Consider the following 15,313-nt stretch of genomic DNA (forward strand, 5'->3'; position numbering starts at 1 on the left):
CTTGCGTACAAGGTCAGTAACGTATGTTGCTGCTGGAACCAGCAGGGCTGTCAGCAGCGTGATGTCAGAGTTTGTCCTTCCCCGGGCGTACCTACAGGTGAGTTCAGGTAAAGTCACTTTCACAACTCTTGGCTGTGTTCGGATGATCTCGTTCAGGTGGCAGGTTTCGTCTTCCTCACACACGGATCCATCACAGTCTGTGTCGGTACTTCTTACGCCATCACCGATCCAGTCATCTGTGTTGTTTCAAGTCTTTCTGTCTGAATGTTTTTTTTTTTATTTTTTATACACACCAGGCGGTATAGCTTCTTTATAAAAACATGAAGAGCCCTTCATCTTGTCCTTAAGTAGAGAGAATCACACGATAAGTCTGTTGATAAAAAGCTGACAGATGCTGTTTAGGTTTTTTTTCTCAGCATTAAAATATCTCGCACAGCAGCAAGCGCTGAAGGCGTGAAGCTTTCATCCACCCTGCTTTTATCAGCTGCAGTTGCTCAAGAGCTCACGCAGCAAAATCAGTTTAAAAAGGCTGTGATCAGACTGGGTGATTATAACTGGAGTTTGAATGAATTCTGCTTTAATAAGTAACGAATGCAAACAAAATGCTGCGTTTCCCCTCAGTTTGACATTCAAATCTTAGTGAGCCTTTTTGCACTGACTGGTTTTTCATTAGAAACACATACATTGAACATGTTCCTATCGATGGTGCATGAAAGTATTTTACCCGTAGACAGTATGAGTATGGCGAGCAGCTTCAGTGTAATGTTCATGGCGGGCCTCCCCTCAGTTATCTGCCTGTAGTCACAGCCCCTGCAGACAGATTCAAGCAGAGCAGAGGCAGCGGCCTCCGTCGGGCCCGTCTGCCCTGCTGAAGGCTCAAGCTCTCCTGACAGACGTTTGTGTAGAGACCCCTGCCCTCCTGCCACTGAGTTGCATCTGCCCCGCTTTACTGAGCCCGGCCCATGTGAAAACAGCACTGCTGCGAGAGGGAAGGAGCGGCTGAATGCTAATATGTGCACTGGCCTTGGGTAGACCTCACCACCTGCAGTCCTTTTCAGTGGCAGCGAGAGAATCAAGAGCTGGTTGGTTTGTAGTTTGCAAGAAGCCGGCATTACCTCACGCTTAAAGAAAAGCCTCCGGTGTACTCCAGTGTGATTCCCAGAGAACAATTAGACGACATGGACAGAATCCAAGATCATTAGAATCAGAATGGAGGCAGGCGGAGGCTGAGTTCACTCTGGCTGGCCTTTCTCCGGGGTGATTGATTGTGCTTCAGCAGCGTCGTCCTGAGAGGAGGAGCGGGACGCTGGGCCTGGCTGCCTCTCTAACTGATGGCAAAATAACTCTCAAGGACACAAAGGTTCCGCTTTGAGCTCAGGCTAACTCTCAGCCTTTGAAGAATGTTTGCTGTGAACGGCGCAGAGACATTTTATGGGCCACAAAGAATGGTGTTAAGGTTTTTCCAATAACTTCTCAGCTTGAATCTAAAAAAATCATTTTTAGTTTCTGCAAGAGATAATTACAGCTTTTCAGCATCGCTGCAGTGACAGGCGGCAGTTTTATTACCCATCGTCTCTCACATTATAGTCATCTGAGGCATTTTTAAAATGTGTTTTACATTCAGTTTTGTATGGCAGCTGTAATTATAAAGCACATCGTAAACACAGACGCTGATTTTAGTCAAAGACAAGTATCAGAGCACTCAAGTGATCATTTGTTATCTCGTGCAGATACAGTACTTCTGTTCGTCCTGTGTCACCCAGGGCTTGCGGTCAGTTTCAGTTCTTCATTTCTTCAAACAGATAACAGCCTCACTGTTTTCTGATCCTCGCTCCTTTCTGAACCAGCTGAGGTTCTCAAATGTTCCTGTGTGCAGTAGATGCAATAAAATCCCCTAATTTGACCCCCACTGATTCATTTGCACCTTCTTCCAACAAGACAAACCCTCTTTTTTTTAATCTCTTGTTGTCACAAACCGGCTCAACACAGAGGAGGAGAGACCAGACGGGTTAAAATGCCAAAGTACAAGTTTATTTAAAATGAACAAAGATACCTATGAAAGAAACGAGGTGTGACGATGAGTAGCATTAGTGCTGAGTGGAATGAATGGACGGATGGGGGGACAAATGTGTTAAAGGTGGAAGGAAAAGGTCAACCAAACCAAACGAGGGGCTGTGGAGCCGAGGCGATAGAAAGATAAATGAAACCCGGCTGGTATTTGTGGCCCCGGTGGAGGCAGACACAGGCGACATAACATCACCTTAACGACCCTCCTTGACCGCCGAGCTCATGCAGGAAGAAGCCACTTGAGCCTCAGCAGGAAGAAAGGGAGGGGTCATAGCACTGTCTGGTTTCCAATCATTCATTCCAGGTGGTTCAATTAGTTTTGACTATTTACTGCTATTGTGTCTCACTGAGCTGACCTGGACTGAGGTTGCTGACTTGGTAAGAGTTCAAAGACTTACTGCTCTCTGCTTGTTTGGGTCCCTAAGTTTTAAATATTGTCAGCAAATCAGTTTAAAATGCTTCAAAAGAGGAAGCAGCAGCGGTCAGTGATCTAAATGAAGCGGTGTCTTTAATTGTACGGTTCTTACTGCAGCTTTGCTGCGTCATACCTTCTGATCAAGGGTCCTTACAGCACAGCAGGTTTCCCAACTTTAAGCAACCTAATTAAAACTTGGGAAGTCATCATTTTTCTGGAGTAAGAGGATTTTTTTGTGTGTCTCATTTGAGTTGGTCGCTTTATGTTCTGCTTTGGTATTCCGGCTCAACCTGCCCTAAAGACCTTTTGCATTTTTCTGATGCTTCAGTGGGATGTCATGCTCTTTCGAAATATGTCCATATTCACACTGGAAACAAGAAATGTCACATTTGACGAGAATTTATATGATATTGTTTCCTTATTCTTAACAGGGCAGCACAAGAGATAAATCAGTGCAGAACAGCTGAAGAAGCAGCGTCCTTGCGTCCCTGGAAAATTCATGTATCATCAGCAAAGCAAATAGTCTGATAATGAAGTGCTGCTCATAGATTTTTATATTACCAGCTAAACTCTTCGGTGTGCAGTTTCTCTATGCGCCTCAATATATCATCTGCAGAGGAGGAGAGAGATTCTCACCCTGTATCACAGGCTGAGCATATTTCCCTGTGAATGTGTTGGCTCTCTGATGACAACCTGACCGCAGTTATTTCCTGCCTTTAGCTTCCCTCTCATGTGACCCTCACCAAAGAGAAAAGTGCAAAGAGCATTAAGAGCCAAGAATAACTTCAGCTGTCTCTCTTACTTTATGCTCTAACAGTTAATTTTTCATTTGTGAAACACGAAGGAAAATATTCACAAAAAAAAGGCCACAAATGACCACTGCTCTGTCTGCCATCGTCAGACAGGAGGACGACGATCCGTTCGCAGAGTAACGAAACAACACGGCTGTAACATGCTGTAAAGTAGAGCCTCATTTTTTGGGTCCACTGATATAAGCGATTAAAAGAATTCATCCACATATCGGCCAATATTCTACTTATACAGTATCCTGTATATACAATATGTTTGCACATGCTTTACAATGATCTTTCAAATGTGGTTAACATGTTTGACATACGTGACAAAGATATTTAATAGAGGCAAGATATGTTACAGTTTATTGTCCACACTGACAGTAAACTTTACTGGGAACATAATGGTTATAAATAACTATAAAAATAACAATATACAAGTGTCTGTGACAGGCTGGCCGGCAGAAAATCCGTCAGGCTCCATTGTAGAGTGAGTGAACAGTGAGGCTGATATTACAGAAATAAAATTGTACTGGATTACTGGAATGCATAATTCTCCAGTGAGTCCGTCTCCTGCTTCAGCAGGCGATCATAATCCAGTGTTGAAATGGGCAACTCCACCACTCCCAATAAAAACGACCACATAAAGAGAGAATTGGTGAATTGTAAATATGAATGGCTCCTGCAGAAATCCATAAATGGTGTTAAAAACAGGGTTGACTGAAGGATATCGCTTTCCTGTGAAGTTGTGTAACAGCTTCAGCACAAACACTTTGTCAAGTGTTTGAGGGCACTCATGCTTGTCCAGAATAATGAGTTGAAACTTTGTCTTACAGTATCTTCTCTTGTGCCAGGATGTGCCAAAAGAGAGCAATCAAGTGTGAGGACAGTGTTCCTGCTGACTCGGTCTTTTGTATTGATTATAAATGTCGTCCATGAAGCATCTTTTTCGCCTACAGTGACAAATACAGATCAAATCTTTGCTTTGGCTGCAAACTCTTCACAACTAATTTAGACGGTATCGGAAATGTACTAAAGCGCTCTTGTAGTGGGGAACAGCAGAGGGACGGCCCATCAACACTCAGTCCAAACATCGTGTCTGCGTGGTCTCACCCTGAACACATACGGTCCTTCTGGCACTAGTTTGTAACGCACTAACAGGATGATCACACCGGATGGCCAGTGTTACCATCACAATAGTCATGAAGGAGTCTCAGCTGCTGCTTCAGTAAACAGCTGCTCATTAGTGTTGACTTCAGTAACAGGTACAGTAGGATTTAAAATCTCTTCAGGGAGCCACCCATCATCTGCAGTTACCAAGACAACATCAAGATGATGATGACAGGATTTTTATACTGTACCGTGTCATGAGTACGTTTAATTGTGTTAGTCTTTATGCTGCTAACGTGTCACTGGCAGAAGGCTTTTTAGGTTATTAATGAGACCCCCGGAGTATCACACCGACATGGAGGTGAACATCTGAACAGGCGTACTGATGTTTCACGTGGAGCTGACACACGTGCTCTATCGCAGCTGAGGCATCAGGCTGTGGGACGTGCAGACTGATGCCTCAGGTGTCATCTGGCAGCATTGCCTTTCTCAGCAGTTACTAAGTGTGTTTTACTGTGAGAACAAACCCTCCATTTACCTACAGCGTCTCTATTCAGCCTCGGGGCTCATTTCCAGCATCCATAACACCGAGGCGGGGCGGCATCACTTCCATTTAAATGAGTCTGATGTTTCCACCGCTTCCAGACTTCCTACACGCGGCTGCTAAACACCCACGACAGCCTTGATCACCACATTGACTATCTGGTTCACTGACTGCTGCTTTGTTCAGCTGTCCCCTCACTAAGAGCTCACGAGATAACAACGTCAAGTACAATTTAAACCTCTTTATGTGTATTTATTCCAGTACGTACAACTGACTGCAATCGTAGGTTTGGAGCATCTATCCAGCTTCTATCTATACCAGCTTTATCCTGCAGATGGTCAGTGGTGGGAGGGGAGGGGGGGGGGTGGAGCCTGTCCCAGCTGACGGTGGGTGAAGGCGGGGTGCATCTGAACACAACACTAGCACAGAGCCAACACAGAAACACACACAACCGTTCAGGCTCACTTCTACAACCACGGACAATTAGATAGAATATGTTTGAAACACGTCTTTGGGAAATAGTTGGACACCTTTTTGTCACTCGTATCCCAGTTGTTGGTGTACAAGACAGACACAAAGCCCGAGACAGATTCACTATTTCACTAGTTTTTCCTATATGGGTATCTTATGAACATGTTTCGTCCAGGTGGACATCATTCGGGCCACAGTAAAGTAGAATTAAAGTGAGGTAAAGGCTCATCTTCGTTTTACAATTGTGAACCAAGACAGTACTGAAGCGGCTTTGGGACAATTGACTCAGTATTCTGGAGAGGGACGGCCAAACCATCAAATCTATTAAAGAAACAAGAAACCCCAGTTAACTGTGTTCTTATTTGGTAGATGGAGCTTGTGCAAGAAAGAAGCAAATTAGGTGGAAGAGTGTGTCATCGGGAGGTGCAGTGTGTACATCAAATTTGTGGAATAAAAAATTGAAAGTGTCTGAATACATTAAGTCTCTTTTTTCTTGACCTCTCGCTCCATCTCTCCATCCCTTTGATACAGTGACAGAGCACAGCTCTCGTCCCTCTTATGCTGAGTCGGTGTCTTATAATAGGTGTCAGCGCCAGTTGCAGACTGAATGAGTTGGTCTCATGAAAAGCCTTTTCAGTGGGCTGCTGTCTGAGCCACCATTAGACGGCTCCATGTAAACACCGGCTGACAACAGAGAGGGTTCTCTGCAGCTGGATGAAGCATGAAATAAATACAATCAGTTCCTCTTTCTGTCTTACAAACCAAATACAGTAATACTCAAAAACAAAACAAGGCCGAAATCAGTGAAGTCTACGTCTGATTTTGTGGTGCTTGTTTTTCAGAATGGCACGGACTATACGTTCCTGGTGCGTCAGAACTCTGAACTGCTGCGAGCCCTCGACGAGCTGGAGAAGACGTGCACCACACTGAGGGAGGAAAATGGCCTGCTGGTGAGACTAAAAATAACAGTAATCTTGACTGAAGCCTTCGTAGAAAGTAGGGCAGGTGCACAGACACTCTGAACAAAAAGATGCTGTTATTCCCGCTGTTTTGTTTTCCCATTTATTCAGTTTATGAACTCATAAATATGTATTGCATATCCCCGTATACTGGGAGCACAGGCACAGTATTCCAAACTAGGAAGCCAGCCAGAATCCCTCTTCAAACTATTAATAAGCTATTCTGAACAACAGTCTGTGTGACTTTGTTGTTTGGCACTGCTGTGTTAGCATTTGCTGCGGGCTCTGTCTGATGATGATGATGATGTTTGTTTCCCATGTGTTTAGCGGAAGAGCAGCGCCCCGGAGACCGAGGAGAAGGTCAGGCGGCTGCGGAGGAAGAACACCGAGCTGGCTGTTCTCGCCAAGAGGCTGGAAGAGAGGGCTCGCAAGCTGCAGGAGGCCAACCTCAGAGTGGTACGCCGCACAAATAGAAAACACCTCCGACGCTCTGGCGGCGTGTTGGCACTCGGTCCGAACCCCGCGCTGCGAGTGACTCATTATCGAGCACCGCCGTCCAAATCACCACGTCGTCATGATGTCTGGTAATGAGTTAGGGAAAGAATAGCCGAGCGTGTTGATGAATGGGAGCCTTGTTGTGAAATACCAGCAACCTACTGAATAATTGAATGCATCACCACAATAGCTAAATGAACTCAGGTTTTCACTCCAGGAAGTCCGGTGAGATGTAATATATTATTTTATAGAAGAGATGATTGATTATAGAAATCAAATGCAGGAGTCAAGAATAAAATCCTTTAAACAATTACATCCCTAATTACAGTTCTTAAACGCAGTACTTTACACCTTACGATAGTTTTACTTCTTTTTTTTTCTCCTACTAATGTAGATCTCATCTGTACCTCGACATCAAGAAAGGTTTCTTGAGGAATTCTTTGAGAGATGCATTTCTCATCTCTGTTTCATCTCTTAATCAGTGTGGGGTGTGCAGTTGTAAATACTCTGGTTGAATGTATATGTGTGCAGGACTTTGAGAACTGGGGGAAGAAAACCGTGAGAAGACAAGCAGATCAATACTGTGTACTATTTACTGTACAAGTGGCATACAGAGTATCAAAATCTACAGCTTCAGCTAAATGTATTTCTGTTTTCCTAGCGACTACTTTCTGATGTAGGTTTAGATGTTTATACACAGTCTCTGGTAGAATACAGATGTTTTTCCAGGAAGATCCAGATGTTAATCATCAGACTGATTCATGTCTACTCTCCTAACAAATCATGTCAACACCTAATAAAATCTAATCCATCACAATTATGTCATGAATTATTTCCAGAGCCACTGTAGTTAAATAAGCAGCTGAATTAGCACCGATCTTATTCCTAGCTGCTGTGTGTTCAGTGTGCACCTGTTCACCAGAGCTTTGACACAACCTTCACCCCCTGCTGCTCACTCAGCACAGCAATATAAAACTACACCAAAAGAGAGTCTCTAACTTCGCTGGCCTCTGACTACAGCAGCGACTGCCCTGTTAGATCAGTGAGGTCTGCTCTGCTTTCCACTGCTGATTCTGCAGGTCTACAGCGGCCTGTCCTGCAGACCACATGAGACTTTGTAAGAACTTGGGTCATTTAAAAGTTCAAGGCAGTTTGCCCTCGTGTGTCATTTGTCAGTCAGAGTGTAGTTAAGACTTCTTCTCCTTGTCCTTTCTGATGATGAATACGTTTCCTCTGCAGGTGAATTCCCCATCCCTGATGAGACCCGGGTCGGTGGAGCAGTACAAGAGGGCATTTGCCCGACAGCGAGCCCGAGACCTCGCCCAGCACGCCGATGCACTACTGTCTAAGGACAAGGAGATTGCAGCCCTGCAGCAGGAGTGCAGAGAGCTGGAGGCTCGGCTGGGCACCGCCAAGGTATTTCTAACACAACTCCTCAGTAACCAGACTCACTGTGTTCACTGATATGGACCGAACTTCATCTTTGACTGAAAGGCTGATTCGTTTTACCCCCTGGATTCATCCAACCGCACTCATCCTCACCGTCAGGCATAATGCCACAAGGTCGCTCTCTGCTGGACAACAAGGGTACTGCTCATCCCAGCCTCCACTTAAACCCGTATTACAAAGGCTGCGTCACCGCTGATGTCTAGATAGATGACAGTGCAGGAACATGCTGCCTCACTGAGTGCCTGTTTTTAATTACCAGTGATTTAAGTCCTGAGTCTCTTGAATGTGAACATCTGTTCGGTTTCAAAATAAAGGGTATTACGGGATGAGCTGTACATTGATCTAGTGAGACCATCTGAGCTGAATCCCACGTTGGTCTCCAGCTGAAGTGGACCATCAAAACATTGTGTTCAAATCAAATGACTGCTGGACCTCCATGACCCAGAAACAGATTTACTGTGTTTTTGTTTTTAGTTATGTACTGTCAACTTTGACTGTTTAACTTCCTACTAACGACATATTTTAGAGTGTTTTGAAGTCAGCTATAAATTTAAAGAACAATACAACATTTAGTGATGATTACACAGTCTGTCTATTCTTGGAATCTGTTTTGTACTTGGACTGCAGTTGGAAAATTGCAATTAAACCCTGAAATAACAATAATGTGCTGAACTGAAACTGCAGTGATCTTTTAGCTGTCTTTGGTGTGTGTGTGTGTGTGTGTGTGTGTGTGTGTGTGTGTGTGTGTGTGTGTGTGTGTGTGTGTGCGTGTGCGCGTGCGTGCGTGTGCGCGCGCAGGGCTCTCCTGTCCCATCCGGCAGAGTGGAATTTGAGAAGCTTCTCAGGGAGTCTCAGAAGGAGGTGCTGCGGCTCCAGAGGCAGCTGTCGGTCACATCATCCCGACAGCAGCACCACCAGAGCCCTGACCACGCAGGCCCGGAGAAGTGTGGGGACACTGTGGAGGAGGAGGAGGAGGAGGAAGAGAAGGTAAAGCCCCCTGCACCCTCCTAATTTAAAAACGCAAGAAAAATATGCTGACCGCTGTTGGTCTTAATCAGTATGACTAAAGGGAAGTGATTCATATCTTTGCACAATAAAACTGACGAAAAAACACTGCTTTTAGACATTTTTCAGAGATAAGTATGTTTCTACAAATGGACCAGATTATGTACGTACACCTTGAAACATTTATGCTGCATTGGTACTACGGGATACGACTGCTCATCGTTTAGTAATATAAAATATATCAAATGTAGCCGTCGGAGTTGTTTCCAAACCTTGTTTATGTTGGCGTGGAGGCTGTTTTGCAGTGTTATATAATGGCTTGTCGTTGGACTCGATACTAATCTGCCACAAGCCATAATGAGATGATTCCCTGTCTTGAACTTGGGCCTGATCAAAGATACCAAAGTCACACATTCTGATCCTCTTTTACATTTAATGCCGGTCTTCTCTGTATTCAGTTCTTAAAAACAGTTCTTCATCGCAGAGGTGATGCCGTGACACAGTATATCAGTCACATGAATATATGACTCGGTTACATAATACAGTCTGGGCAGTATTTGTAGATGTAGAATTTAATTTCTCCACATCAGTGAACATCTGTAATAGTGGAAATGTCATTTCTCTGGTGTTATTTTAGGAGATAGATTTTAAAGGCACAGCTTTTGTTTCATTAATATCAGTTTACATCACTTCAAAGGTGCACATCTTATTGATGGACTTTTTAGTTAAATTCTCCACAGCCTGTGAAGTAGAGTAAATTCTCTGCCTGTGAAGCTCAAATGAGAATGCCGATTGTGGTAATCTCTCATTTGTGGGACGCACACACGCACTGCCTGTGGCACGCGCACACCCAGAAAGGGGCCATGTTGTGTGAATTCTAATCCCCTCTAACAACAGAATGGTACAGTCCAGTAATCCGCTCTCTGTTGCTGTGGCAGCGGTGAGAGGGTTTTGGGTGGTAGGTAAGACTCCAGCCGCACTAAAGACTTTTCTATCTCGCCCCGCTCTGGATAACTAGCAGGCCAAGGGAAGCCTTGACGTTGCCACAGATCACACGAAAGGGGTAGGTTGTCTTGTGAGTTGTGTCGTCTCTGTGTTCAGGTCCATTGTAGCCTCTTCTACTTGGCTAAACTCATATTTGTCTGCTTAGTGTGGAGCCCAAGCCGTGCAGGATCTCAAAGTTAAGACTTAACATTGGAAACGAGTCAGTGTCCTGACAAACTGGGAGTGTGAGAGAACTGGCTGAAGGCAGCGGGTGTTGCATTTGTGCTGGATGTTGAAATCAGCAGCTTATTCTGAAAGGTTATTAGTATGTTACATGCCCCATCTTAGTACAACAATATGACTCACAGCTAAGGGGATTCTTCTTTTAGGTCGTGTAGCTGTTGTTTTTTGTAATATTCATTTCAGTAAATCCTGCAATAAATCCCACCCCGGGCTGTGATGGAGTGCCACTTTCTTACAAACGGGACAAGCATGAGGCCTAGTCAAGGACATCCTGTCAGAAACACGGTTTTGTAACGGTCGTATTTTGGAGCTTCCAGATGTAGAATTTAGACGGAGCGACTTAGTGACAGGGTGGGTAGAGTGTTTGATGGGTGAACATCGATATGTTCCGTATTAAAAAGAAAATCAACGGCCAGGCCAATCCATTAAGGTGCTTTTAAAAGAAGTGATCCAGTTACCCGTTTCAGTAGTCTGCAGGGATTACACCAATGTGCTTATGGCATTCTGGGCCTGCTGAATGGGATCTGACCCTGCTTTAGTACGCATGGGCCCAGAGTGTACTTGATCCTTTAGTATACATGGACCACATCAGTGTGAAGTCTGCGCACTGGCACCTCACTGTGTGTCAGTAAACATGAGCCTCTAAATTGGGACCTCGTCTGACAAAAATACGTTCGAAGACACACCGCGGACATGGCTGACCCTTCACCAGCTCATTTACTAATAGCTGGTAAATACGACTGTTCACACATCCTGCAGAATATTTACTTAACTTTGAATTCACTTTCATTTCTGTCCTTACGTGTGCGCTGCTCTGTTTTTAGTTCAGTTTGTGAATATCCCCTCAGTCAAAGACACGTACAGAAGATAATGACTTCTTTGTGTCTTATTGAACGTGCATTTTTCAAAGAGCACTAAGCAGCCTAAACATTTACTCTTTTATAATTAATGGTTCACTTTTTGACTAAGTCAGAAGATTACCAAAAGAGTTTGAGATGTACTTGAGAGCTGAAAAAGGACAAGAATGCTTTGATTTAGGATGTTTACTGTTCACCTCAACAGTAAACAAAACTCAACATGTGAGTCTACAGAGTTTGAACTAACTACAAGTCATAAGATCCCGCCGAGCTCTGCATGCTGAGAGGACAGAAGCAGTTTTGAGTTGCAGCTGAACTGATGTTCACAACCTGCAGATCCAACCTGAAAATGAGATCAGATGGAACTGAATTCATTCACAGAAATGTTTGTGCCGAAGCTGCTCAGTCTGCACATCAAAAGTAAAAATTTACTCAGCAGCAAATGTTGATTAAATATGTATTTAAATGTTGAAACAACAGCAGCCTCCTGATTGATTTGGCTCTCCATATTTTACAGTAATACAGAAGTGAATGTTGATCTGCTTTGCTTATTGATCTGAACTTGAATTGAAATTTAAACTGGGAGAGTCTGACCCCTGAAATGATTTGAACACGATCGTGTTTTTTTCCCCCCCCCCCCCCCCCCCCCCCCCCCCCCCCCCCCCCCCCCCCCCCCCCCCCCCCCCCCCCCCCCCCCCCCCCCCCCCCCCAGAGCGGACGTCTGCTGGAGCTGTCGGAGCAGCTCTCTGGTTCTACAGCTGTGTGACAGAATGACACTTTGTTTACCACGTAAACAACAAAGCAGTGTTTTGATGAAGTCTGTTTGCCCGCTGGCTCGCAGAGGGACTCAAACCCGACAACCGCAAACCTTTTCATCTCGGCATATCTTCAGGTTGAATCGTTTTATTAGCAGCTGATATGACCTGCTGTTTGTCCTTTTAAAGAGAAACAATGACAACCAGCACGTTAACATTAACGTTAAGCATCTTTTGTCCTCCGAGCTTTATCTGCTTCATGTTTCAATTGATCACTTGATGTGTAATGATACCATCCTACGTGCAGTAAAACCACCTCAGCGTGAAATAGTATCATTGCAATAATCATTCTATGTGCTATAGTATTATTTGATGTCCAATATTCTCGTGCAATCTCCTCATGTTATACTTGTGTATTTATTTCTATATTTATTCTATTTTGTTCACTTATATCTATTTATAATGCACCATGTTGAACTTGCACTCCTAATTTTGTTGTTTTTCTCACAACACAATGACAACAAAGGCTTTATAATCTATTTTATTCTATTTAATGAGACTCCAGTGCCATCTGGAGTAAGGTGTGTTTGTGTTGAGCAGAACACATTGTGGTACAGTATTAGTACAGACGTCTCAGTGTGTAGAATTCATTCCACTCTGAAGCTGACGGTGTTAAAGTTGAACTGCATGAAGCTGATTCTTTAAATTAGACCATTTGCTTGACCAGAAATTCATCACCAGGACATTGACTTGTTGGCTGTTAATACATATTTAATGAAAGGCTGAGACGACCATAATACATCAGCAAATCAATATACACAATCACTTTGATGTCAGACTTTTAGATATCAGTCTCCTCCAACTAAAGACTCACTTCATAAAGTTCCATAAAACGAATCCGCGTTCTTCAAAATATCAATAAAATGCTGAAAAACAAACCTGCTATCTCTATCAAATCCTTAAACCATGCTACCTTACAGCTGTACAGCTTTCTAGTGTTGTTGTTTTTTCTGCTGAATGACAGAGGCTTGATCTCAATACTCTATTTCTTACATTATTTTTGCTAATTGTAATTTATGCAAAAACACTTATTGACTGTTTGTGACCACTTTAGACCAAAGCAAGCACCAAATTCTTGTCAATATACTGGATGATGTATCTGTCTAGATCATAAATTAACCATTTTGTTCATGTTAAGTTAAACCAACGTTTACACCTCCTGCTGTAATCGTGCTCTGACGTGATTCACCCTTTTTTTTTATCTTCATTAAAATATCAGAAATATTCTTGAGCTGATAAAAGTCACTGAAGAGAGTTGAGGTTTCTTCTGTTTAACTGATAAGATTGAAACGTGGAGATTTCTTCCTTCACTGGTTCAAGTGAGTGTGATGCCCAGAAGGATGATTTTGTCCTTTTTTGCTGGGTAAATTTAGATTTGTATCTTTTTAAATAAGACTCACTGCAGCTCAGTTTAACGGTTAATTGAACATTTTTGCAGAATTCATTGAAAATAAAATCCCAAATAAAACTATCTGAACATTTATTTATTTATATTCTTTTCAAATACTCACTTAAACGGGGACTGTAGTACTTTCCAGGCAGGACTTGAATGTAGGAACTGTAAAGGGGGGACAGGAACTCCACGTGCACGCAGAATTAATGACAGATGAGGGTTTTTCTTCGTTTCGCTTCCCTCAACATTGCAGCTCATTTATTGTAGACTATGCAATAACTCAAAAAAACTTTGTTTTTGTTTTACATATTTTGTTGTGTTTTTCTGTTGTATGTGGGACACATTTGAATTTGGCGTTTTCTCTTCATGGTCCATATGAGACTGAAACTGTGCACCGTATCTGAAACATGCTCAGCCTGTGAGGTCACAGTGAGTTGCTGTTAGGTTAGTGTGTTGGCACATAAACCTTTGAAATGATTCATAATAGCCTAAGCTTCGGTCTAATGCTCTGTGTGACGGCCCCTTTATTCATACCAACATTGTATAAATGAGACATTATGTAATATTCCTCCCCCTCTGTGCCCATTCGTCAAAATCATGTCAGAATTATATCACATGTCGCCTGAACCCTGATTATGTTTGCTTTGAACTCATTGTGAGCTGTCACATTCGCCTTACAGAGGATTGCTCTTTTTAAAGAATTTGACCTGTATATTCATAGCAATACGTTACATTATTGGGTGTCTGTGACGGTATGACCAGGTCAGACGTGCTTAATGCAAAGAAGGAGTTCAGAAAATTAAAGAGAAGCGGAATGATAATAAAAAGATTGGGTTTGTTTAAATTTGTGTAGGGACATTACCTCTAAGGCTAATGTGTTTTCTTCCACCTGAGCGCATGGCTGCCAGATCGTAGCAGCAAACTCTACTCACTTTAAGCCAGCCCACTCAATGGATATGCAGTTCTGTAGGCTAATTAAGAATTACAAGAAGACTGACTGCTTGAACTACGACTGACCAAATGCAAGCGTTGGAGTTTTGCCAGGATGCCGAGCTCGCCTGGTGCATCTTGTGCACTTGTGATGGATCTTTACTAACCATCATTTAGACTCAGGAGCAGAAAACTCACCCGTTTAAAGCCCTCATTCCTGTGCACTGTTGTTGTCCAGGGGCCAAAGGAATTAGTGCCTCCTGCTGGCCTTTCGTCACCACTACTAACACCATCTGGTCTCGTATCCAAAAGATAAACCGGGGATAGCCTTGCTCAACTTCACAGACATGCCTCCGACGGGTTGCTGAGCAGTCACATCAAGTTTCCAGCCCTGTATTGAAGTCTCCTGCATCTACCGTGGTGACTGAACGTACATCCTAGAAAACAGCAAAACTTCCTGACTGATCAAAGTTGCTTCACGTGTGAAAGGAAGGCTGGCTGCATTTAGCACCTGTGTGTAGCTGCATTTAAAACAGTGTGGTGCCAGAAAACCTTCGCATGATGTTCATCTTGCATGTAGTACAGATGGTGGGAAATGAGCATCTTGGTATCATAGAGCATTATATCAAACAGATTCAGCTGTCATTCACTTCATGAAAGCCATTTTACCTGTTATTGGCAGGTTGTTTTTAGTGTCAGCTCAGTGTTTTCTAAAAAATAATAATGACTGCACACATCAGCCAGAAGAAACTCCTCTTCTTCTTCTTCATCTTGTCATAAATCAA

The 15,313-nt window shown here is 43.3% G+C and overlaps 1 protein-coding gene across 1 annotated transcript in view; it reads left to right on the forward strand.

The window, feature by feature from the left end:
* Positions 1-15,313, forward strand: part of LOC138622173 (peripheral-type benzodiazepine receptor-associated protein 1-like) — a 62,850-nt gene that overhangs the window by 18,417 nt on the left and 29,120 nt on the right. Inside the window, exons 3-6 of the mRNA XM_069700753.1 lie at positions 6,241-6,348; positions 6,685-6,813; positions 8,092-8,268; positions 9,100-9,288. Of these exons, the coding sequence (XP_069556854.1) occupies positions 6,241-6,348; positions 6,685-6,813; positions 8,092-8,268; positions 9,100-9,288 (603 nt within the window). The remainder of the gene's footprint in view (positions 1-6,240; positions 6,349-6,684; positions 6,814-8,091; positions 8,269-9,099; positions 9,289-15,313) is intronic.

Source organism: Brachyistius frenatus, unplaced genomic scaffold (assembly GCF_029030835.1).
Source record: "Brachyistius frenatus isolate BFR_SWC_R1_liver_20210118 unplaced genomic scaffold, ASM2903083v1 Contig_34, whole genome shotgun sequence".
Classification (NCBI taxonomy): Eukaryota; Metazoa; Chordata; class Actinopteri; family Embiotocidae; genus Brachyistius; species Brachyistius frenatus.